Raw genomic sequence first — 25386 nt, 5'->3', positions numbered from 1 at the left:
AACATCTCTAATAATGCAGCACTTCCTCAGTACCTCACAAAGTGTTAGCTTTGTGCTCAAATTCTAGAAGAAGTCTTAAATCACAGCCTTCTGACTCGGAGGACAGTATTTAATAGAGGCAACAGGGGTCTCAACAACCGGCTGGACAGCTGACGAGATTCCTGCATTGCCTTCTTTGAAGACGGCGCACCAAATTAAGTGCCTCTTGGGCACTTAAGCGGCCAGTAGTGGGCCTACCCCTGGATCAAGGAACCCTGAGGTGAAAAATCCACCCCCAAGAGCTGCGGGTCAATCAGAGGCTTCCGGCTGTTTATTACAGACAGTGCCACCGGAGGAAGTGTTGGTAACCGTCTGTGATGCACCCACCAGAAGTTCTAGGATTGCTGAGGGACCCAGGCCACAGATAAGTGAGAGTGGAATGGGGATTGCGGGAGGTGGGGGAAGGGGTTGGCAACAAAGGTGGTTTTCAATGGGAAACTCCTTCCAGATGCCAGGTCCCTCAATCAGGCACTGAATCCCTTCAAACGATGGACCGCCCAGGGAGCCCTCAAGCAACCCCAACAGGATTTGCTTTTCGGCTTCCCTCGTGGCCACTGCCCCACTTGCCACTAGTTAAGTACCAGGGGCAGCAGGTTGAGCTCTTGAAAGTGGGCAATAATAATTGCCTACTTAAGGACTACATTCGTGGTGGTTTGGAAAGGCAAGTCCAGGAGCCTTCCTGCCCCAAACAATCATGGCAGTAGCAGGCTGGGTCTCTACCCAGCACCCTCCCATGCTGAATTAAATGCCCACCCCACCTCCAAACTTCCTTGGCAGAGTGTATTAAATTCTGCGCAGAGGCTCAAAGTGCTCTCAAATGAGATGAACTAAACTCTGGAAGCAGTTTGAGGGTATTTGTTTATAAGCTGATGAACTTAATGCTATCCTTGTACTTACCAGTTGTTAGGTGGACATTTGTAATATTTAATATATAATTCTGGGCACCTTAGCTTCATGAAGAAATTGATGCCTTAGTTGGGCTCAGGAAAGAGCATTAAGGATGATCCAGGATTATGGACTGTATATTACGAAATATTTCGGTAATCAATCTTGTTTTCATCAGAAAGTAAGAGGATTGAGTGGGCATGTGAACTTGGTGTTTAAAATGCCTGCGGTAGTATATTATATAAATTGAACAAACTATTAGCACAGAAGTCGTGGACATGGTTTAAAATTAACAAGAAATTCAAAGCTTTTCCTCAACGAGAAGTAAATATGTGGCCTGAAGAATGATATAAGCACAGGATTTTCCATTATAAAGTTTAGTTAATAAAATAAATGCACAAATTATTTCCTTGTATAGTATAGTCAGTCTTAAAATATTTAAAGTATAACAATGTTAGGAGTTCAGCTCATTTAGAAGAAATAGACAAATGCTCATCTCAAGGGTCAAATTCCATCAGCAATAATACTTGACTGGCATCTGTGCAAAGTTAATGTTCCGTCTAAAATAAGAAGTGATATTGAAGCCATGCGTATCTCTGCCAAAGTATTTTGGCCAAAAGTAGCTGAACCCTGCTCATTTCTAAAACGTGTTTCTCACAGGCCTATGATTTTCTGATTAACTTCAACAAAAGGTGGTGGGATGGATATTGAGAGTAAGAGAAAAACCAGAAATACTGAATAGCAGGGAATTAAATCTAATGTGTTTCCAGGAAAAATGCCAGATCGAGCTCCTGCCTGAATATTCTAGAAGGCAGGCACTTTAACCATTGGAGGACTGCAACAGTATTTCGAAATCAAAATAAAAATGCCAAGCATCATTCCAAATTATAACTTTCTCTGAATATTCAGAACTTTTAGTCATAGCTGTGCCACAGATGCATTAGCCAGATGTGATGTAGTCAAATTGCTCATATTGTGAACAAAATGAGATTTGCCAATAGTCCTAATCACTTTGATCTGCAGATGCTTCAAAAGTTAACCTTATCAGTTTAATTATCAATATTTAGTGTTCTGTCACACAACATACAGTTGCCTGAAATGCAGAATTTTCCTTGTTAATTTTCATCCAGTTGTAAATTTAATCCAATTTGTATGTTGTAATTCAAGCTTTTGTCCAGCTCTTGCACCCTTGTATTCATAACGGATACAGTTTCCATAAAGAGATCAACGCTTTGAGTTTCTACTTGGGGTCCTGGCAGGATAAAGATAGAACCCTCAGAGCAGCGGCATCAATAGCTAAAAGCAGCCATTTATGCCATTTCTCCAATCCTCTGCCAAAGACATCTTTAAGGAGTGTGTGTCCATGTATATTATGGGAAGCCACATTGTACATTTGCTTCTAAAAACCTTTGATAAAATTCCACAAAAAAATCTGTAGGGATTAACCCCAGGAATGGAACTCTGTGAAGGATAGGAAACAAGGGGTGGAATCATCACAGATTTGCACTAAGTGCGGTAGCAGGAGTTTTACCCGCCAGCTGTGATGGCCGGTTTTCACGTTGTATTGTCCTAAATCCGCCACATTATTTATGCACTCCCAGGAAACACACCGTTTCCATGGCAGGCGGGCTCTCATTCACCTGCCACGCCATTCACCTCGCCGCTTCATCACACCAGGCACCACGTTTAAAGTACAGCCACGCTCAGTGCTTCCAGCCCAGGACTGCAGCAAAGAAGACATGGCCCCAAAAGGCAAGAAGACTGCAGCCCTCGAGCACCTTTAGGACGCTGTGGAGGCCTGCTGTGATGTTCTCTACCCTCACTCTGGCTGCAGGAGGGGCAGCTACATTATCAACCAGGCTTGGTAGGTGATGGCAGTGATGATCAGTGCCAATGTTGCACAGAAGAGGTTGGCCATCCAATGCAGATAAAGGATGAATGATTTCATCTGTGCAGCCATGGTATGGCAACCATCTCATCACTCTAAACTCACACACTCAAGGCCATCACACACTCACTGGCATTTCACTGCCAGCTCAAGGGACATCACCACCCATTCTCACACACACCCTCACATGTCCATCTGGCCTCATCTCCTCTGGAGACTGCCTCCTCAGCCCTCACCATCTTGAGGCCACTTGCACAGATCAACATGTGCCCCCACATGCAGTCTGGGATTCCCTCCTTTCCCAGTACAGCCCTCGCCCTGCAGCCTCTTCCCTTGCCTGAGGCCACTTCTCCCCCTTCCCCAAGCAAGCCCTAGCCCTGCAGCCATTGAAAAGCCACCCACAAATGGCTGATCTGGCGAGTAGAAACCACCCCGTGAGCCCCCCTAAAAGTGATGTGGTGCTGTCTGTGAAGCCTGGCGCTGATGACTATGAGCTGTAACCGAAGCAAGGTAGGAAAACAAGCCTCAAAATCCCAAGTGAAGTACAGCCCACCAAGTGCACGCCTTATAAATGCTGTCATGAAACATGTCGGTGTGGTTTCCCGCCGACCATGGTGGACGATCCAGTGGGGGCAGATGAGTTTGGTCAGCTGGCCCTATAATGATATGCCTACGTATTACAATGAGGTTCCCGACGTCAGATGATGGGGAATGTGACCCGTTCGTGAAACTGATTGTGCCATATTGTCTGCTCCCACCACCGAACACACCTGATGTCAGTGGGCACAGAAAATCACAACCAATGAGGATTTATATTAGCATGAAGTAATGAATGATCTACCTCAGAACTTAGTGCTGGGACCACCGTTGTTTCTAATTTACATAAATGGCCTGGATTCAGAAACTCAATACACAGTGGTCAAATTTACAGATGATATCAAATCAGCAAGGACAATGGAATTGGCAGTGTGAGCTGCGAAGCTACAAAATAATATGGAAGGTAGTTTCACAGTTTGTGAACTGAAAACTTTGGGACAGTTTTGGGGAGGAACGAGAAGCCCAGGGCAATGAGAATTTTTCAGGAGCTGCCAATAGTTCAAATGATTAGGTGGCCTTTCTACCATGCAGATTCATAATTTCTATGTTTGAATTTTAGAGGACATTCTCATTAGAGATTGTACTATGGAAAACATTGAAGGATTTTCAGTATGCAAAGGGTTAAGGCATTGTTCTGCATTATTTGGAAACCTGTACGTTTGCAATAGAGCGAGAACAGGTTCAGCCTTCAGCTCGTTAACCGTGTTCTCACTTTACCTTTCATCTTGTTTTGTTAGAAGATGTTGATAGATTTTTTTTGTCAGATGTATATTTTCTCCTCTCAACCAAAGCCCCACTAGCTGGCCCAAGTAACAAGGAGTGAAGTTTCCACAGAGCAAAGCTTTCAGTAAAGGTACACGCAGCTGTGTGTTGCAAAATACTGCAAAATGTGAATGTATTCCTCTTTTATTTAACTTTTTTTTCTCTTGTATGTATATTAAAAATGAACGAATGGTTACTGTTAACATCTCAGCGTGAACTCAGTGTAAGGTATGAACAAACAATGGCAGGCGTGCACCACGTATTGTGAACGGTGAGAGGCACTATGAATACTGGTCCATGCTTCGACACAAGGAGTCTTACACCTGCCCCCATGTTTCTAAATTAAGTTGTTTCATGAAGATATGTTCTTAACACCTATTAATTTTTGTTGGATTTTAAATACTTTTTTCAAACCAGTACACATCGAAGTTATTTTAAAAATGTGACGGAGCAAGGTGAGTACTCAAAATGTCTCGGTGGCGATAGTTACTTTGGTAACTGCCGTTCAAGTGCAACTCTCTAACCTTCCTGGTCTGTTTGAATTAGTAAAGTTGAAAATCAGAGAAAAGTTAACGCTGACCCTCTTGATCAGATAAAGTAGTTTCCAAGATTTCAGATTATTTAACGATGTACTTGTTCAAATAAACTTTCCATCAATGGTCAGCCACAATAGAAATGCAACAGGAAGTTAACTATCTGCCTTAGGCACAGGAAGTTTAGAGGGTTTAGAATTTAATGTCATGTTTGATAGTTGCAGTGTGTGACATCTACCATGCTTGCTGTGTAATTCTTCAGAAAATTTTTTACACTACAGTTCCTGTCAGTTAAAAATAGAAGAAAACTTGAAAAATGCAGCTATTTTTGGTTTGCTGTGAAGTACGTGCTTTACTCATAATCAAGAATCTTAACTTCAGACTAATTGGCAAAATTAATTTGCAGCAAAAAATTTAAAAAGAAATGGTCATGCACTAAATAGTATGGTAATGTCCTGCTGCCACTGGGGAAAGTTTGTGATTTGCTTCTGTTGTTGGATGTTAATGATTTGAAATCTCTTCTTTCCTACCCATTCTGAATTTCCTTCATTGTCCTGCTCCGAATATAATCCCCAACTGAACAGAGGAAACTGCGCTGGGATATGTGAGGAGAATTTGCATACTTCATTCATTTTCCTAGCTGTTTTTGCATTTCAAGCCTGTGCGTGGCTATTTAGAAAGCAAAAACTAATAACTGCTTACAATGGGTTTTTTTTATCATTTACTGTTAGTGCAGCCACACAGCAATTAGAATGTTTGGAAATAAAGCTTAATTTAAATAATTCAACTTATTCCTATTTTGCGAAAAATTCAACAATTTCCTTTCTTGTATTGGGAATTTCATGGCTGATTTATAGAGAAAGGGTTCATTGTTTCAGTAATTGCTTGCTGCTTGTACTGCTTTTTGCTTGACATGCCCTGGTTATAACAGCTGCAACTAATAACTGACTTGGATTTGGCTTGAGATTTGACCACATGTGGCTTAAGTATTTCTCAGCCCAAATCATGACTACATTTACAGCTAAATCTGAACTTTAATAGGAACTGTCTGTTTATTTACACCTTAAAAAAGAATCTTAAGCATCTGGACTTTTAAAACTATTTTTATGTTACACCAATAACTACGCTCATGATGTGGATCCAAAAGCAAACTCTTTTGGCATTTGCTAAGGCCAGCAATTGGGAAAACTGATGCCTTAACACCAACCTAGAAGAGCATGTTCTACTCCAATATGGAATTTTGATTTATTATCCCACTGGGAAGAGAATAATGTCAAATATATTTAGATATTTTGTTTTAAGAAAATCCCAGAAAATAAACAGCACAGGAATCCATTCCACCCATCTACTGCAATCCAATTTGCCTACACTTTCTCTCTATCCCTTCATATTCTCCTGTTTCAAATACTCATCCAGTTCCATTTTTATGATGTTCTAGCTTCTGCATCAATATCACATGTGGTAAGCATTTCACGCCTTAACAACTACATGTGCAAACATTTGTTCTAACTTCCCCCTTCTTCCAGTGATGTCCCTTCTTGCCAATTCATCAAGTGACACAAACAATCTTTCAATGTTTACCTTCTCAAACCTTCGCCTTTTCTGCTTCAATAATTATTGACACTGGTTACTTAAGCAGATCTCTTAATAATTAGAGATCTTGGAAATTATATCCTTGACTGCGCATTGTTAATGATTGACTGCACCGCTAAGTGTTAATTGGGTACAAATGACACCTCTTAAACAAGAGAAATGAAAAGTTTGTGGAATCTGAAAATTCGTGCAATTCCTGTTTTTCATTGAAGCACAAAATCATGTTAACCTATCCACAGGGTTGAATCAGGTCGCACATATGTTCAGTTGTAAGTGAAGTTGTTATTAATATATTATTGAAGTTTAGTTAGCTTGAAATGAACCATAACAGTTAAGAAAAAAATATACAACTTAAATTGGAAAATGCAGAGATACCCATTAGCGTTATTTCAGCCTTGTCCTGCAAGTGAAACTCCAAGGGCATCTGCCCCGCACGTGTTAGTGTGACTAACTGAAAATATGTCACCATTGTATTGCAAGCTGTGGATATTTTAACTATGAATAGTAGATTTAATGTAGATGCTACACTAAAGCAGAATGTTTACAGAAAGTGCTTTTTATGATGAGTGGCTTTTCTTCCAATTTTTAAAAAATATTGTACTTGAAAGTAAGGGGTTCCTAATTTTAGAATTTCGATGAGCTGCTCTGATGAAGTAATATATCTCCAACAATGAATGTTCAGATTGCTGGTGGTTGTAACTGCATTATATTATTTGCAGTTTTCTCTCACATCTGAGCTAGCAGCAATGATGAAAATAGATCTGTTAACAAAATACATCAAGATTTAAGCATCGCCTGTGTGGCTCAGGAGCACCACTGTGGCATGGCAGCCTCTGTACATTTCCTGCAGAGGAAGACAGTGGGCTGAGAAGGCACATGATTCACTGGCCTCTTTTTTTCCCTGGGCCCGCTTCTCGGCCAGCTGAGCTTTTTGTTTCCTTGCACCTTCCAAACAGTCAGCCTCCAGAGGCCAACACAACCATTTTTTTATTCATTCTGTTTTAAAACAATGCCTCCATTCTATCCCTTCCCCCCCCCCGCCCCCTCCTCGATACATCTAAAAGCAAAGTCTCTAGATTTTAAACTGCATTAATACTGTGTAGGCGGGCTGGAATGTAACCACGAAGGAAAAGCATAGCCTAAAAAAAAGTCTCGTCTTAACTTGTCCTCGAGTGTTCAAGAAAAGGTTGTCACTGTGAACCAATTAAATTTCAACCTGTTAAGTATAGCAGATTTCAGTTAACATAAGTAACAAATTGTGCACAAGTCCTTATTAAAGCCTGTAAAACACTGAAATGAAGCCCTAATTCCATAATAAAGAGCAACCGAGCAATGATGCAGTCAATAAGGGCCAATAATTTAAAAGAGAACTCCAACGTTGAGAAACAAACTGCCACTTGACTATCCTGCATTTTTAGATAAGCCACTCAAGTTATCTTTATCATTGTGTCTAAAAAGATCAATTTTGGGCAACAGCCTCCTCCATCCACAACCCCAAAAAGTATTTGTAAATTAAAGAAATGCGCCCTGACCTTGATGCAGTCCCAACATCTAATTTTCCATTCTCCATCAAATTATAAGTCAACTTTTCATCATGGGTGACACCAGCTCCTCACTTGCAGACATTTAAAGCATTGCATCTACCCCATCTAACTTTATTCCTTGTTCCATCTTGCTAGAAGGTTTTCATTTGCACTGAAACTTCCTTTACTTATGATTCACCTCCAATATCAGCTCTAGTTGGTCATAGTTATTGAGTCTAAAACATATTATGACATGCAACCATGTGGGATTGTATAACTGAACCTGAGCATGTTTTTAACTATTAACTAAAGGTACACTTTCTGCTGGTGGTGGTGAGGAAGAGAGGCTTAGCTATTAAGGTTGGGAATGCTGTGTGTTTTATTTCCCCCCTCTAACTCTCTAGCATGGGTATAGTGAAGCCAACCACAGCTGTACTCTGCTGCCCCAGCTAAGAACAGTAAAATCAATGCAGAGTAGTGTTCAATAGGATTACTCGCATCTACTGGGGGTTAGCTCAGTCCCAATTACACAGATCACTGCATTTGGAGTCCTGAAAGCAGCTGTTCAGTAACTTACTTGTTTCCAATTGAGTACAAATTGAAATTGGGATCATGATATAGAATAGCAGCCATTGTAAAACGTAGGGTAAAGGGGACAACATCAGCTGTCCTTAAGTGATATACAATACCATCAACACAGCGTTATGTGAGTTGATGCATTTAAGCATAAACAGGGTATAAAACATCCCTAAAATGTTTAATTTCTTATTCTGTATGTCTAATTTTCTGTAAGAGTTTAATAGAAATCTACTAACAAAGCAGAACTGATGCACTCACTGAACAAATGACAGCAGCTTAGTTATACTGGGTTTCACCAAGTGAAAATGCACACAAAACTGCTGAACCTTGAAATCGTTGCCCAGCAACTGCCAATATAATTTGAATTAAGGCTGACATTTCTATCTGGGATTCCGCAATTCAAATAAAACGTGCAGTTTTAATTTAATCTGCAGTTTTGTTATTTTGACCATGTTATGCCAGTTAATAGTGATTTTGAGGATTTAAGTGATCAGTTAGCTTTTCTAAGGTTTTAATTGTGTCCATATTTACAAATGGATAGTAAAAAAGTTGAGTGCTGTTTAAATGTTTTATCCATTCTGGTGTAAAAATAGGTATGTGGATCTCCTGAATGTAATGAATAATATCTTGAAATTGACAGTGAGTGATAAGAAGCATCTAATATGTTTGTATCAAAGTCCACTATTTTAGCAGAAGTGTTCATTTAAAATGAACTATTTCAAATATTCCACTAAAATGTCAGTGAAGACATTGTTGACACATTTAAGAGTTAAAATTCAATATCATTTATAATAATTTCCAGGCTATCTTTTCTTGAGTTATGCATCTGTTACTTTATCATGTTAACCTCATAGCAAATCCACTAACTAGGGACATTTGATCTAGCTCCCCTTCACCATAGGATGTACACTGGATTGTGCTACATCATGAGTATAATGTGAGTGATATAAAATTACCTAAATTGGTAGGAAGAATAGAAAAACAATATATTTCTTGAACCATGAGAGACTGGTAGATGTTAATACACAGAGAGATTTAAGTGTCTATGTACGTGAATCACAAAAAAGTTAACATGCAGATACTGTAAGCGATTGGGAAGGCAAATGTATTTTAGCCTTTATTACAAGGGGGTGGAGTATAAGTGTGAAGAGAGTCTTGTTGCAATTATACACAACTTTGAGGAGATCATATCTGGACTACTGTGCACAGTTTTGGTTTCCTTAGCTAAGGAAGGATATGCTTATCTTAGAGAGAACACAACTGAGGTTCACTAGATAAAGGGAAGAATCTTTCCTATGACCGGCGGGCTGGGAGCCCGAAGCTGCCTCAGAGTGATAGAATGGGTGACAAAGCTTTTTAATAAATAAAGTAAAACTTTATTTAAACATGTCCCCTCATGTCACAGTGTCACATGAGCTGAGACATGTTTGGGAATTTAAGAAAATGTGTTTATTTATTTTATAGAAGTTTCAGGAAACCTCATCCCACCCGTGGTTGAGGTTTCCTGAAAAACGCGAAGGCTGCTTGGGCTCTTCACCTGCCCGCCAACCATAAGGTTGGACGGGCAGTGTTGTTAACAACTTTAATTACTTTTTAATGGCCTTAATAAGCCATTGACAGTTTGGTGGGCAGGCAGCCACCTCCAGCGCGCGCCTGCCGAACAAAATATCAAAATAGCGTGCCCGACATCATCGCGTGTCATTTTACGTGTCGGCGTGTCAGGCCCTCCCCTGCATGCTGACAGCAATATTCTGCCCTAATTCCTGGGGCGAGAGGTTGCCCTATGAGAAGTCGCTGAGTAGAAGGTGCCTATGTTCTTTGGAGTTTAACAGAATGAGAAGTGATCTCATTGAAATGTATGACCGAGATCTGCGGTCGATGGCGAAGTAACAAGATTGCTAGGAAACACATTTTAAATCCCTCCTTCTCATCCATCAATGTTTAATGTTTTAGAATGCGCCTGAGGACTGAAGCTGCCTAAATCTCTTTAGAAAATGACAAAAAAGCTGTTAAAGGCACAGAGAATAGTTTTAACTTTGGGGGATGGTGAAAAATGACAGATATTACATTGGCCACCTGTTATACCCCTCTCCTAATATGGGATCAAAAAAGTCAATTAACAGGTAGCTGACCTGATATCACTGGCTTCACGCTTATCACCAAAAGTTCAAATTATCTCCCCATCATTTTTAAAAGCTGCTGCTTTGCTTTTAGTGATTGGGCTAAAGTGTACAATATTTGATTGGAAAATTCTGTTTGCTTCTTAGTTATTCTTCAAATATCTTTGGATGTTCTTATCCAAATTTGCACCAATTGCATTTGTTTAAAGTATAGATGTAACATTTCTTTCACTTAAATGTCACAAATTGATCTGATAAAATCTTCCTGCTGCTTCCTGGCTATTTGCATAATCTAAGAAGCAAACTTAATTTGTGAAAGTTTTGGTATTTGTCTAGAGTTGAAATTCAATAATAAGTTTTCCTTGCTGTCTTACTACAGGGCAACTTTAGCATCTGCCCACCAGGCACAGCCATTGCCAAAGACCTTGAGTGTGCTGAAAAGCACTCCGCAGGTGCAAGGGATGCACACATTCATTAGGTACTGTCTCCATTCTGTCAATCTGGTACATTGTCTAGAACTCCTTAAACCCCTGTCTCTCCACTTCTCTGTTAGAAACACCTGCAAACCCATCTCTTTGCCCGAGTCTATGGTCACCTTAATTTCATCAAGAAGAGCCGGCATTCATTCTGCTGTTCCCCTGTCAATAGTTTGAGAAATGTTTCTCTGCAGAAGATGCTATATAAATACAAGTTGTTGTAGTAGTATAGAATTTTACATTCAGAGGAGTCCATTCAGTCCATCATATTTGTACTTGCTGTCTGAAAACACCACCCAACTAGTCTCATTTCCTTTCCCCTTCCCTGTAACATTTCATTCTTTTCTATATCTGCTACCTTTTGGAGTTATGGTGTAGTATTATAAGAAAATAAAGTCTCTTAAATTTAAGAAAGCTTTATAAAATAAATGAGATGGAAAATAAAACTAGAGCTCTGAATTTTTCTAGGTCAATGAGGACAATCTACTCTTCTGGTAAAGAATTGGTTTGAGAGATTAATCTTTACCTCAGTTTATTACTTTGTTAGCACGTCCATTCATCGACATACCTTTTAGGCTATCTAAAACAAACAAATTAACTATCAACTTGGCTTAATGTTCACCTGAAATAAGGAGTGAGTTACTGATGCTGAAAACTTGAGTAAGGTGCTGTTGCTGACCTTGAAAATGTGAATAAAGTGATAATTACTGATGCTGAAAAACTGCAAACAAATTGTTTTCCAGTGCCCCTTTGGCTGGACTGTTCTATTATTTTATTATACTGGGCACTGTCTGTCAAAGTACCTTCAGAATTAATTATTTGTTTTGTCTGTATCTTTCTAAAGGTATACGTTATTTTAACCATTAAAACAGATTTGATACAGAGTATATGCTATATTGCAGATGATACTCCACAAGATGCTTGCATATCTGAGAAGCCATTTGACCCATCATAATTTGTCCATCCACAGTGACCCGCATTATCCCTCATTGTAATTGTTTCTTAAATGGTTCTAGAGTTTTTTGCTGCTGCCACACTGGCTGAAAATTCTTTCAAAGTAAACTTTGAGTGCAAAAGTTACCTTTCACTAATTTGAAACTGTGTCCTCAGTCTTTACTCCCACTAAATTAACCTTTTCCATTTAATTTGCTATGTTTTATACTTCAATAAGGTCACCTCTCTTGTCCATTATTGTTTGACAGCTCACATACTTTATTTAACTCATTCTGTAATTTCTGAATTGTCTCTTTTGAACTTAGCTAGCAGCCTTTCATGCAAAACTTTATCAAATGCCTTTTGAAAATCCAAGTCTACAGTAGTGTTTATCACATGTCACTTCCTCAGAAAAATTAAGGAGGTTAGCCAGGCAGAATCTTCCCCTTTGAAAGTCGTGTTGATTAATGTTGTTGTAAAGACAATCATTGATTTTACAATTGATGAACGCTTTCATTATTTTACACATTATATTGATAATGATGTGAATTTCAAGTGAAAATTCTATTATGGAGCAGTTGAGTCACAATTTGATTTGCTGTTCTGTCTCCAGTGAAATCACCTCAAGCAAGTAGTCTTGTAAAAGAACACGAGTTGATTCAGAGCCACAGAAACATTCATCAACTCAAACCATGCACCATGAAACCAGTTTTCTTGCAAAAAATGTAATGTGTAGAAGCAGAAGATAATAAAGTATTAGTGATATAGGACCTAAAAAGGAGGATGACATCACAAAACCAGTTGTTAGTGAAGTTTGGTGATTTGTTTTTTAATAGTAAACCTCTGGTAAATGCCCAGGTCTGCTAGTGTTATGGGAATTTGTCTGTTTTTATACTCAATTTTATGAATGAGACATAACTTATTTTTGTAACAGCTTTGTGCATTTTCGATTGGAGTACCAGGGAAGTGACTATATCTTTTTCTTTTCAGAAATAAAGACACAAGTCGAGATGAATTTATATTCTATTCAAAGAGGTTGATGAGAATATTGATAGAGCACACACTTTCATTGTTGCCTTTCCGGGTATGTATATCAGTAACATACACTTTTCAGAGACCGTCACTGCACAGAATCAGGTTGTTTGTTCCAGTGACTGACTGCTTTTACTCTCCACTTGAGCTGATTCTAATCCCGCTCTTCTGCTTGCTCCCATAAACTTTAACACTATTCTTTCTCACACATCTAATTCCCCACACAGTTAAGATTACCATTGTTTCAATAGTAACATCATAAATTTCAATGGCACTCATCACACCATGTTCTTGAGTGCATTACATTAAGGAGCAACAAAGCAATTGTGTGAGGGGAAATGCAGGGAACCAAAGGCATGTAGTTTGTGAGTAAGTTTTGAAAAACTTGGAGGGAGGAAGCTGGAAGAAAATCCCGATGGTCAGGATTATTGTGACAAAACATGCATAAAGAGGTGTGGAGGACAAGGAGAAACTGTTGTTAGAGGAATGGAGAAAAGATGTGGGGAGGCGATGGCATAGTGGTATTGTCGCTGCAGTAGTAATCCGGAGACCCAGGGTAATGCTCTGGGAACCCGGGTTTGAATCCTGCCATAGAAGATGGTGGAATTTAAATTCAATAAAAATCTGGAATTATAAATCTAATGATGACCACGAAACCATTGTCAATTGTCATAAAAATCCATATCCCATATAGACTAATATCCTTTAAGGAAGGAAATTTGCTGTCCTTACCTGGTCTGGCTAATATATGACTCTCAGACCCACAGCAATGTGGTTGACTCTTAAATGCCCTCTGAACAAGGGCAATTAGGGATGGGCAATAAATGCTGGCCTAGCCAGTGACACCAACATCCCATGAATGAATTTATTTTAAAAAAAACATAAGACAGTAAATCACTCAGATTCAGTGCTGTGTGAGCCAATGAAGGAGTTGTTTCAGAATGAGGATGCAAACTTTGAAATTAATTCACTTGGAGCATTGAAATGGCTAAAAAATATGAATCCAAAGCCTAATGGTCTCTGTGTTCTGTGCTCCACAGGTCCCTGCAAGTTAGGACATTGACTGCTTGTTCTCTTTTCTGCTGTCTTTAAATACTATGCACTTTTTATAACTAATTCTATAACTAACCTTTCAGCACTCCTTCACTTTCCTGCTCTCTTGCCGCCTTCTAAAATTCTCATCCGCCTTTTTGGATCTCTCCATGGCCTTACCTTCTCAACCTCCTTCAATCAAACCTTCAATCTCCTACAACCCTCTGAGATACCAGCACTCCTCTAATCCTGCATTCCCAATCAGAATTGCTCCACCATTGGTGGCCATGTCTTCAGTTGCTTAGGCTTCAAGATCTGGAATTCCCTCCATACAGCTCTCCACCTCTCTACCTTGCTTTCCTCCTTTAAGACACTTCTTAAAACCTACTTCTTTGACCCAGCTTTTGGTCATCTGACCAAATATCCCATGTGGCTCGGTGTCATACTTTGTTTAATAATGCTCCTATGAAGTGCCTTGGGACATTTAGTTACGTTAAAGGTGCTGTATAATCTAAGTTGTTGTTGTAATGCCTTTAAGCCTTACTAGAATCATCATCAGCACTTATGAAATGAGTTTTGATTGAAAAAGAAACTTTTGGAATATTTTGAAATGCACTTTCAGTTGTCAATTTAAGGAAAGCATGATAGAAGTAACATACAATTCAGTCACAACTTGTTGAGCTACTTCATTTACTTTTGTAAGTCACATTTTTTATTATGAAATAAATATTATTTTATCAACCATGAGATTGGCAACCATGTTTCTAGACTGATCGTTTTGCATTAGCTTGGCAATTGTTGGTAATATTTTAAATAAATATGGGGCTAGACTTCGCTGCAGCAGAGCATCTAACAGTGTTTGCTGTTAGTCAGACCTGCCTCTGTATCCTTCAGCTCAAAGAAACTTGGCCCACAAAGCTACTGACAGTACTAGCTGATAACAGCGCAGGGAGGGAAAGAGGCTATCTGGGACTCAACAGGGCAACTAACAGCCCATCTTCTTAACTAATGAGGTTTATGGATTGGGAAATAAACAGCTGAAGAACTGAGAAGCAGTGTGAATTAAAGGGGGCAAATTTAATGTGTTATAGAAAGAATTATTAGATTAAAGGACAAAAAAAGAGGCCGGAAGAAACACCTTTGTCTTAAAGTAGGATTTTAAGTGAGACTCCAAACTTACAATAGTTAATTTTCAGTGCCAGAGAGGTTGATTACGAGTCATTAACACTTACCATGTCCTAAAAAGATTACTTACACTTGCAGTTACTAGCCCTAAATATCTGCTGCAGGTTTAGATCTTATCTACCACACAAGTACAGCACTTGCACGATATTCAATGTATTTCAATGGTGGGATAGACAGAGAGATGCCATTTTCATGAAGCTAATGACAAGGCAGCGACAACACGAACAACAGCTTTTGCATATTTGAATGTAACTGAACATCTGCAGCTCATTTGAAGTTGCCGTAGCATTTACGCATAAGTGTTGGCAAGCGCCATCAGCCTTATTGGTCTTTTAACAGCAAAGTCCTAGTGTTCCTGGGCAGCATGAAGTGCAGCAAATTAGAGAAGTGACATTCAGTTTATGAAAGTGAATGGCTTACCCAACAATACACACTGAAAGTCTACTTACAAGAAGGGCTTCTGCTGTGAATAGCACATGGATGAGGTGCCTGCCCTTTATCCGTGCGGAATCGATATCTAGAGATTTCGGAAGCACAGTTTTTGTTTCTTGGAGCTGCTGGTGACCATTTTTTAAAAAAATGAAGCAATATATGCACATGGGTAAATATACTGAAAGTTCTTCAGCTCATCTCAGCTCCAAATATTATATTAAAATTTACACAATGCTATGTCAGCCCAATTAAGTAAAACAGGCCCCAACCAACACCAGTTTAAATGGGCCAGTGAGTGCCATTTTTTGGCCACTACCACCTGGTTTACATTGGATTCCTACATTTAAAACCAGCAAACCAGTTTGTGTTAAGCCCTCCATGGACTTCCATTCAAGACTGGCAGAGATAAAAATTAAGCTGAAAACACCAATGTATTGGAGATTTTCTAAATGACCAAACATTGCTAATGAATGGACTATTGCTTGAGATCTTTGCAAAACAACTGCCCATCACGCGTTTGATTCATCTCTTCCCTGCCTCAGAATAGCAATCCAGTATACACCTGTCTTGGGAATCGACTGCCATTCAGGTACTGTAAACTTCGCAGATTAAAATAGCTTGCATTGGTCCTCTTTATGAAAAATATGTGGTATCTATCTTGCTCCATTTACTTAACCAAACAGAGATCAGAATAAATACTTGCTTAGCCCCAAAAGTAATCAAGTAAAAGTGGAATATACATGCACAGTGATTTTTCAACACTGACCAACCTCTTCACCTTCCATCTCTGTCCCCACAAGCCTCCAACCACAGCCTTTCTAGAATGATCGATTTTTTTTTGGGGGGGGGTGCATTGGGTTGTTAAAAATTCCAAGAGGTGCATATAGGTTTCATGATCTTTGAATAATTGTGCATTCGTGTTATTAGAGCAGGCTGGTATACACATTTTACCTGATGAGAATACTTTTCCCTGATGTTTTGTGGCAGACATGTACAGTCCAGACACTGCAAGGAGAGAACTATGAAGGAAGAAGATTTGATGGTACAAGAGTAAGTATGAATAATATTTTATGCAATAACATTTGACATACAGTGCCATTTTACCATGAGCACAATGTTAGCAATCAGCTAGAAACTGTGCCAATCTTAAATCAATTTTTACCCTTTCTTAATAATTGAAATGTTACTGTTTAAAAGCCTCGTATGGATCCAGGGTAAACACTTCCTATGTTTTAATTATCTTAATAATGTTGTCTTATATAAGATCAAATGTTAGAATCAGACACATATGATATGTGTAAATGGTTGATGATTGATTGGTGAGATCATGTGTTCAATAAATGACATTTTGGTGGCATCACTTTGATGCAGCTTGTGTGCAGCATAATAACATCAATGCATAAGTCTATCAGCAAGTAGTTGCAAACGTTGCTTCTGTGTTAAATAGGAAATCAATAGCTGTTTTATTTTTTAATTGGATAAATGAAAGAGAAAGAAGTTATTATAGCAGCAGACAGTTGTGGGGGACTAAAGAGTTTATCAGAAACTGAAAGTCAAAGATATATATATATACTATATATAAAACAGTTACTTATTAACTGTGTGCTCAGTGGTTGAGGTTTAATAACTTGCTAGTTGTCATTATCAATGAGAGGTTATCATTTTAGCCCTTGTTGAGTGCTAAGCAACTGCAAAGAAGAGTTGGTGACAAATTTACTTCAGTTTTATCCAGTAACAACTGTGAGTACTGACAGCCTCACTGTTAATAGTACAACAAAATCAAAGCCAATGTCCTTGCATCTTAAGTAAATACTGCAAATTCATTGTACGGTCGCACAGCAAAAAATGTTTTTGTATGCGAATAACTTAAAATAGTTTTTGTGAGAGATGAGTGAACAAAAATATATTAAGCAAGTACACTGCTGGGTAAATACTGTTACAGACATGACCCCTGTCTCTTTCAGTATCTGTAAGGTGGGTAATATTTTTAACTGATATTAGATATGTGACATATGGCTTCAGTAAACTTGCTGTGTTATTTTGATGTGTGACTAAATGTCACATTTGGAGAACAGGAGAACCAGAATCATCACCATGCCCCAAATCCTGGACTACACACAGGCAACACCTCATCAATGTTGTTTAGAAAATTGCTTACGGAGCACATAAACCTACAAGATTGGTCTCTGTTCATTTTGTTTAAAAACAAATGGTGTGTTATGAGCAATGTCTTTGTCGTAATTGCAGTTTTTTTTATCATTCTTAAAGATAACAGGAGTATCAATTCTGAGAGCAGGGGAGACCATGGAGCCAGCCTTACGAGCAGTGTGTAAAGATGTGACAGTTGGTAAAATCCTAATCCAGACTAATCACATCACAGGGGAACCTGAGGTAAAAAATACAATTCCACTACTTATTTGCGCTTTGGCTATATGGAATCAAGTTTACCAAAATAATTAGAATTGAATCAATCCATGCTAATAAAACTCTTGTGTTTCGATGGACTGTAAATTATCATTGTACTCTCAAAATTGTTTTCTCACAATTTATAGCTTCATTACCTGAGACTGCCAAAGGATATCAGTGAGGATCACGTCATTTTAATGGACTGTACAGTGTCCACAGGGGCTGCAGCTTTGATGGCAATCAGGGTGTTGCTGGTAAGACTGAGCTTCTAGATAATATTAGATCCCTGTTTGGAATATATAACTTTTAAGCCATTTTCTTTTTCATCTTTTAATTTGGATTCCAGTTGCTAGGTATTTGTGAGCTAGATCCCAGTGATATATTGCTAAATATGATTCCGTAGTGCAGATCTGTAGACCCAGTTTTACCGGGATCTTAACAAGGCTGTTGCCAGTCTACAAAAATAAATGTTAGGAGTTGGCTCCTGGAAACTAACTTAAAAGACCTTATAGCTATGAAAAACATGTGAGTGAGGGGACAGTTTTCCAGGTAATTGCTAGCAGCGGGAAAGCCTTGCCCTATTCACACATCTTAGAAAATTATCTTTTGAATGCGAGAGATAACATTTCAATAGTTTAACCTCTTACTGCAATCTGTTCATGTGGCATTGTGGAAAACATGATACAGAAGAGAGGCTGGATTTTACATTTCTTAGCAGGGTGAGGGAGGCGGAATGGAAACTGAGGGGGTCAGTTCGCTCTCCCCACCCCCCCCACAACCCCAGTCTCTGGGCATGCAATCATGCATCAGATGACCAATGAGTAGTCAGCCAACAGGAAGGAGGCCAATTATAGGTACAAAGGCAGCTTGCTTCCCAACCACAAACTCTTCCCCATGCCCCCTTCCAACCTTGCAGTTACTATCAGGGCCAATGTTTCTCATACCTGTTTTTAGATGTCACAATATAGTCAATTCTTGTGACCTTGAGTTACTATAAAATGTAATGCAATGATTTTTTGTCGCTACTATGTTCATAGAGGAATATGAATCACACCTTGGTGTGAATACAAAACTTGTGAGTTCTGAGAAACTGTTGTGCAAAGGGAGGCTCCAAGCCCAATTTGCACAGTAGGCTGGGACGTCATGTGGCAGATAGGTAATGCAGCAGTCATGGCTAGAATTGTAAAGGCCCCCTGGTCTCCGAACAGTCTTTATTATTCATTGAAGGTACAACAAAGATAAAAATCACCATTTAAAAAGCACACAGAATCTGCTGGGACATTCAACCATGATCCCAGTGGTAGGCCTTTTCTACCACCCTTGTGCTGCCTCTTTATGACTGGCGTAAACGACCCCCAAACATTTTACTTCTGAAGCCCAAAAAATGCAGGGGATAATGAAAAATTATATACAATTGGGTTGTTAACTAGCTTAATAGCTTGTTAAATCATGATTTCAGAGTGGCGGGCAGGCTGCTGATTTTAGCACACATATGCCTTACATATTATAAGAGACTGGCATGATGATATTAGGTCGCCGACCCAAACTTTTTGTCAGCGCTGGGGAGCAGCGCACCCAATTTAGCAATGTAAAATCCAGGTGTCTGTACACTCAAACCTGGCGCAGTTTTACCTTGCAGGGAGTTTTCAAAGACTGAAATGCATTTTGTTTTTGATGGCCACAGATTAACGGTGACTAGCATCAACAAGCACAGAGATGTGAATACTTTTTGTTCTATGAAGCACACGGTGCTGCTCACCGATACTTATGGCTGGATTTAGTGAAGGCCACAGGTCTTGCCTCCTGGCTGGAGTGCCGGCGGAAACCCCATGTCAGCTATTTTAGGGAAAATCCACCAAGGACTCAGGCACTTAACTGAGCAGCAGTGGGCCTTCCCAGAATCCAGGACTTTGAGGGCGGAGGTCCTGCTCACTGAGAGCTGCTGGCAATCAGAAGCTGGCAGCTGTATTGAACGGCACCATTGGGACTTCCAGGAGTCATTGGCTGCCACTAGTACCACACCCTCCTGAGGCCTATTGTCGCTGGATCCCAGGGCACATTAAGGCATGAAGGGGGTTGCTGGGTGGGGGTTGAGGGGGGTCGGCAGCAAAGACAGGGTGGCAGTTCTCAGTGGAACCCCCTCACTGCCCCTTTCCCCACCCCCACTTCCGAATGCCGGGTCCCATGATCAGGCACTGAGTACCTTTGATCAAGGGACCCCACCGGAGCCTGCAAGCAAACCCCACATATGCTGTTCATATGCTGAGCCCTGCATTAAGTACCCACTTAAGAGCCTCAATTGGTTGCAGGGCAGGAACATCCTGTATGGGCCATGCCACAGATTTAATCAGGGTGGAGGTGGAAAGGTGACCAGGTCCCCACCTGCCACCCTCCCGCCTGATTACACGTCCCCCCTCACCACCAAACTTCCCACAGGGGAGGGCATTAAATTCTGCCCATTCCCACAAGTGATTGCCTGGAACATTAATAATGAAAATTGTGAAATAGATGTTAATTATGCTGCCTGGATTTTTTGGATTAGAGATATTCTCTTTGTTTGGGTAATCTAACCTTTGAAAAGTGTGATTCATGAGTTTACCCATGATCATTGGTACTCTAATGGGACATTTATTTAAATTGAAGGCTTAGCTGCCTCTACAAATGGACTATATAGTACATTAAATTAATTAACTGCAGTCATCCAAACAATATCAAATTTAAACATTTGCTTCCAATTGACAATCAAAACTCTGACTGAATTGAATGCAGCTATTCTTCTGAAATAAAAAAAACTTATAATGTTGGATATGCAGGTGTGTCAACGTCTGAGCACAAGAAATCAAGGTAATGTTTTGAGTGGAACCCCTTAACCAGGACTCAGGGATGAAGGGCCTCTACCCAAATGTTAATCTGTATTTTTTTATCTTCATAGATACTAATGATTCTGCTGAGTAATTCCAGCACCGTCTGTTTGATGTCACATATGTAGTATTTGCATCTTTTTCTATCTATATGACAGCTAATCCTTCCTGATGTGCTTTAGGTGCAAGATAACTATAAGATATTTTTAGATTTTTCTTTAAAGGGCTTTTCATGTTGAAATATTTCCTCCTTTGTACCATTGATTGAAGATGTGCATCATTTGAATTTGGAGAACTTGTGCTTTGTGCAGTCACACTGCTAATGCTCAGAATTCTAGGGGTTGAATTTTCCACCCATTGTGGGGGGGGGAGTTGATGGGTGGGCGTGCTTCTGATCGGCGCCTCCAATCGGAGGCATGGCGCCATTTTACGTGGGTGGGCCACTTAAGGCCTGCCCAGCATGATATCTGCAGGGAAGTGCTATGCTCCCTGTGCAGGCGGGGGGAATGCCTAAAATTGAGAGTGCACTGTTTCGCGCATGTGCACAAAAGAGCGCACTCATCTCCCTGAGGCTAAGCGCTGCCTAAGGGAGATTCCCTCTACTTTCAAAACTATTAAAAATAGAAAAAATCCCTTACATGTCTCCTCATGTGATAATGTCACATGATTTGGGACATGTTTATAATTTCCAAAAAAACGTTATTAAAAATTTTAAAACCCTACATGAAACCTCATCCCGCCTGTGGATGAGGTTTCTTGGTTACTCTACTTCCCGCTGGGGCTCCTGTCCGCCAACCTTAAGGGTGGACAGGTAGGTCCACTAATACTTTAGGAAATGGCCTCAAACAGCCATTGACAGGTCGGCGGGTGCGCAGCTGATTTTGCTGCACCCCAGCCTTCCTGAAAATTTAAATGGGGCACGGTGACGCGGGAATTCCGCCCGATGTCACCGTGCATCATTTTACGCGTCGGCGAATGGGCCCTGCCCCCGCTTGCCGATGGTAAAATCTTGCCCCAGGTGTGTGACGGGACAGAACTAGAGCAATAAGCTTTGAGATTTTGAAATTAACCTGCACTGCAAAAACACAAATATCCAAATGGATAGGGGAGGGAAGAAGTGTTTTCATAATCTGTATTTTAAAAGAAACAATCACTAGATGTTTTAACCAGTTTTTCTGATTGTAATTTTAAAATGAGAAGGAAAGATTTCATTAAACTGATTTATGCTGACTAACTGGTGTGCACCTGATTTTTGTCTCTCCTCTGCAGGATCATGATGTACAAGAGGATAAGATCTTCCTTATTTCCCTGTTAATGGCAGAGATGGGGGTACACTCAGTGGCATACGCCTTCCCACAAGTAAAAATTATCACTACAGCTGTCGACAAAAAAGTCAATGATTTGTTCCACATCATCCCTGGCATAGGCAAGTATTTGAAAGCAAAACTATTTCTATGACTCCCTAAACATTGAAGGAACATTTCCAATCAATATTTCCAGCCATTGTCAGATATAGTTTCTGATTGGGAAGCCTATATAAAATAAATAGTTAAAGTCTGCCCAAACATGAGCACAGAAAGTAATATTATGTATGTGCACTCATATTCAAGCATGAACTTCATAAATCAGATATATCCTGCTGGCAAAATGGCTTCCTTTTTGTGCTGAATTTTTTATGAAACTAAAGTATGTTGTCCAGCTTCAAGCTCTAAAAGGTCTGTGATGCATATCAGCAGGAGGTGGGAAAGGAGAACAAATGGGTTAGCATGAAATTTCCAACCTCCTATTCCCTAACAATCAAATTCACTGCACTTTCAACTCAGACTGTACCACTTACATTTCCCAATTGCTCCATTTTTTGCATATGTATATGACATTCCAGCTCAGAGCTTACAGTCAGCAGTCAAGCAATGATGTTCACTGATCTCGAAGAAAATGGTCCATAAAGATATAGCAATCTCTGTAGCATGGAAATCCCCCTTCCCAACATCAGTTTGATTCTGGCACCAAGTCAAAGGGATCTCCAGGTGTCCAGCACTATCGATGTTAACAAGCAGAGTAAGCAACTAAGCACATTGAAATATTCTTACAAACAGCAAATCAGGCAGTGAAATGCAGAGTTTTTCACTTTTAATTAAAAGTTTACAGAGAGCAAAACATTTGATTAGGACATACATCCAGAATATAAAGGATGAAATATCAAACTTTTTAAAATAAAATTATTTTAAAAATACAAGAACTTTTTTATCAAATGGAGAAATCTGACATTCTACAAATAGAACATTACGCTTTTCAGGAATAGTGAGGCTGTTATCAATAATTATGAACTTAGTACACCATCAAAAACCAGCTACATCTCATTCAACAAGGTGCAACTTTTTCAGGTGAGAATAATAGTGTAAAAGACCAAATTTTCATCAGTTCAGTGATTTCTACATGGTTGCAGACTGGGGGTACTTCAACAATGCACTCTATCTCGAATTATAGAATCACTGACCGTACATCTGAATTTCTGATTAAGTGTGTGTGTGAGGACTCCAAAAGTTGCTGTCAGAGGATTAATAATTTTGAACCCTAACAGTTTTGCTGTCATTAGTACCGCAAAATCTGGGCCTATATTTTAAGGTACTCCCCTTTGTTTCCTAATGGTTTTTTTGGGTTTTTTTCAGTTTCCAATTTTTAAAACATTTCTCTGACATTTTAATATAATACAAGTTATTACTTGAACCCATAATAAAGTATACTAATTAACCAATAAAAGATGTTTTCCAGGTTCCCTAATGTGTAATTCTGGATGCTCAGCACCATGCCATCAGAGCTAGGTTAAAAGCTTTACCCCTGTGTCTGCACAGTTTGATGTCAGTGTAATCGTGAACTTTACTTGCCAAGACTATATTCAACTAATTAGGGGAAATAAAAACTTTGGGGCAAAATAAAGAAAAGGTTGCAAAGTAATTGCCACTTTGTTTGTGGCAGTTTTCTAATCTGTCCTTTCATCATTTTTCTGTAGATTATCTTAACTTTTAACCTTTTCGTTACCATCTCACCAACTAATATATAGAAAAATATCACTACATTTATCTGATCATAACCCTTCATGACCTTGAAGCCCTCTGTCAGGATACCCTCTTAACCTTATTAGTCCCAGTGAAAACAAACCCAATTCTTCAAGTCTTTCCTCATATACTGTACCTTTCCCTGTCGTGCCCATGGTGGAATACCCATTCTTTGTCCTGATGATTCACTATTGAAATGAGAATGTTCAAACAAAATTCTCACAATTATGACAGCTATTTTAGCACTGAACATTTATATGTTGCTATAGTGTTGAGGCTCCTTTGATATGCTATTCAGTATTTTTCAGTTAATATTCATGTAGTATAAGGAGTCTCAATTTGAGATGATGGGATGTGATATACTTTTCTCATTTCAGGTAACTTTGGCGATCGTTACTTTGGAACTGATGCCCCCGCGGACTGATGTGAAGATGATGACTGTACAGCTTTGTGATGCACATTTTAACTTCTGCACTTTCAGACATTACAGATCGTCATTGATTACTGGGTGAATTAAATGAGCTTCACATAGAGCCGGGGTTTTCCATGCCCGCTGGCATCAGGCGTGTTTGGTGTTGTGAGCGGACAATATGGTGCGATCGGTTTCACAATGGTGTGAAACCAGTTTGCGATTGTTTGCTCAGCCCGCCAATAGTGGGCCATGTTTCCTGCCATTGGACATCAGAAACCACATTGTAATACGCCTGCATATCATTATTAGGCCAGCCTGCCGGAATCATCCTCTTTCCCATTGCACCCCCCCCACCTTGCTGGATCGTCCACCTATGTCAACAGCATATATAAGGTCTGTGCTTGGCAGGCCCTCACTTCACTCGGGACTTCAAGGTTTGTTTGCCTACCTTGTTTCGGTCAGCACTCGCAGTCATCAGTGCCAGGCCTCACATACAGCACCACACCACTTTTAGGGGAGCTCACAGGTAGATTGGCCACATGGCTTTTCAATGGCTGCAGGGCTAGGGCTTGGGGAAGGGGGTGAAGTGGCCTCAGGCAAGGGAAGAGGCTGCAGGACGAAGGCTATACTGCGGAAGGAGGGTACATGTGGGAGCACATGTTGATCTGTGCAAGTGGCCTCAAGATGGTGAGGGCTGAGGAGGCAGTCTCCAGAGGAGATGAGGCCAGATGGACATGTGAGGGTGTGTGTGAGAATGGGTGGTGATTCCCTTGAGCTGGCAGTGAGTGAGATGTCAGTGAACATGTGATGGGCTCTAGTATGTGAGTTTAGAGTGATGAGATGGTTATCTTACCCTGGTGGCATGGATGAGATCATTCATCCTCTATCTGCACTGGATGGCCAACCTTTTCTGTGCAGCATTGGCACTAATCACCACTGCCATCGCCTCCCAAGCCGGAGTGGGAGCAAAGGACATCACAGCGGGCCTCCACACGCCCAAAAGGCTTTCGAGGGCTGCAGTTTTCTTGCCTTTTGGGGCCAT

General features: G+C 40.0%; 1 protein-coding gene and 1 pseudogene across 4 annotated transcripts in view; both read left to right on the top strand.

Annotated features, from left to right (window-relative positions):
• Positions 1-24599, top strand: part of LOC121287100 (uridine-cytidine kinase-like 1) — a 127955-nt gene extending 103356 nt beyond the window's left edge. For 3 of the 4 annotated variants that reach the window (XM_041204635.1, XM_041204638.1, XM_041204637.1), the window contains 8 exons: positions 5289-5308; positions 10899-10997; positions 12919-13012; positions 16597-16659; positions 17878-18000; positions 18162-18269; positions 22146-22302; positions 24310-24599. In XM_041204635.1, the coding sequence (XP_041060569.1) occupies positions 5289-5308; positions 10899-10997; positions 12919-13012; positions 16597-16659; positions 17878-18000; positions 18162-18269; positions 22146-22302; positions 24310-24356 (711 nt within the window). In that variant the 3' untranslated portion in view covers positions 24357-24599. Of the gene's footprint in view, positions 1-4382; positions 4400-5288; positions 5309-10898; positions 10998-12918; positions 13013-16596; positions 16660-17877; positions 18001-18161; positions 18270-22145; positions 22303-24309 lie in introns of all 4 variants that reach the window. The other variant, XM_041204636.1, reaches the window with a different exon arrangement.
• LOC121287709 lies at positions 15627-15819 on the top strand (annotated as a pseudogene).
• Positions 24600-25386: the final 787 nt, after the last annotated feature.

This window comes from Carcharodon carcharias, chromosome 14, assembly GCF_017639515.1.
Source record: "Carcharodon carcharias isolate sCarCar2 chromosome 14, sCarCar2.pri, whole genome shotgun sequence".
Classification (NCBI taxonomy): domain Eukaryota; kingdom Metazoa; phylum Chordata; class Chondrichthyes; order Lamniformes; family Lamnidae; genus Carcharodon; species Carcharodon carcharias.
The sequence above is the reverse complement of the archived record's forward strand: the minus strand, read 5'-3'. Positions and strand labels throughout refer to the sequence as shown.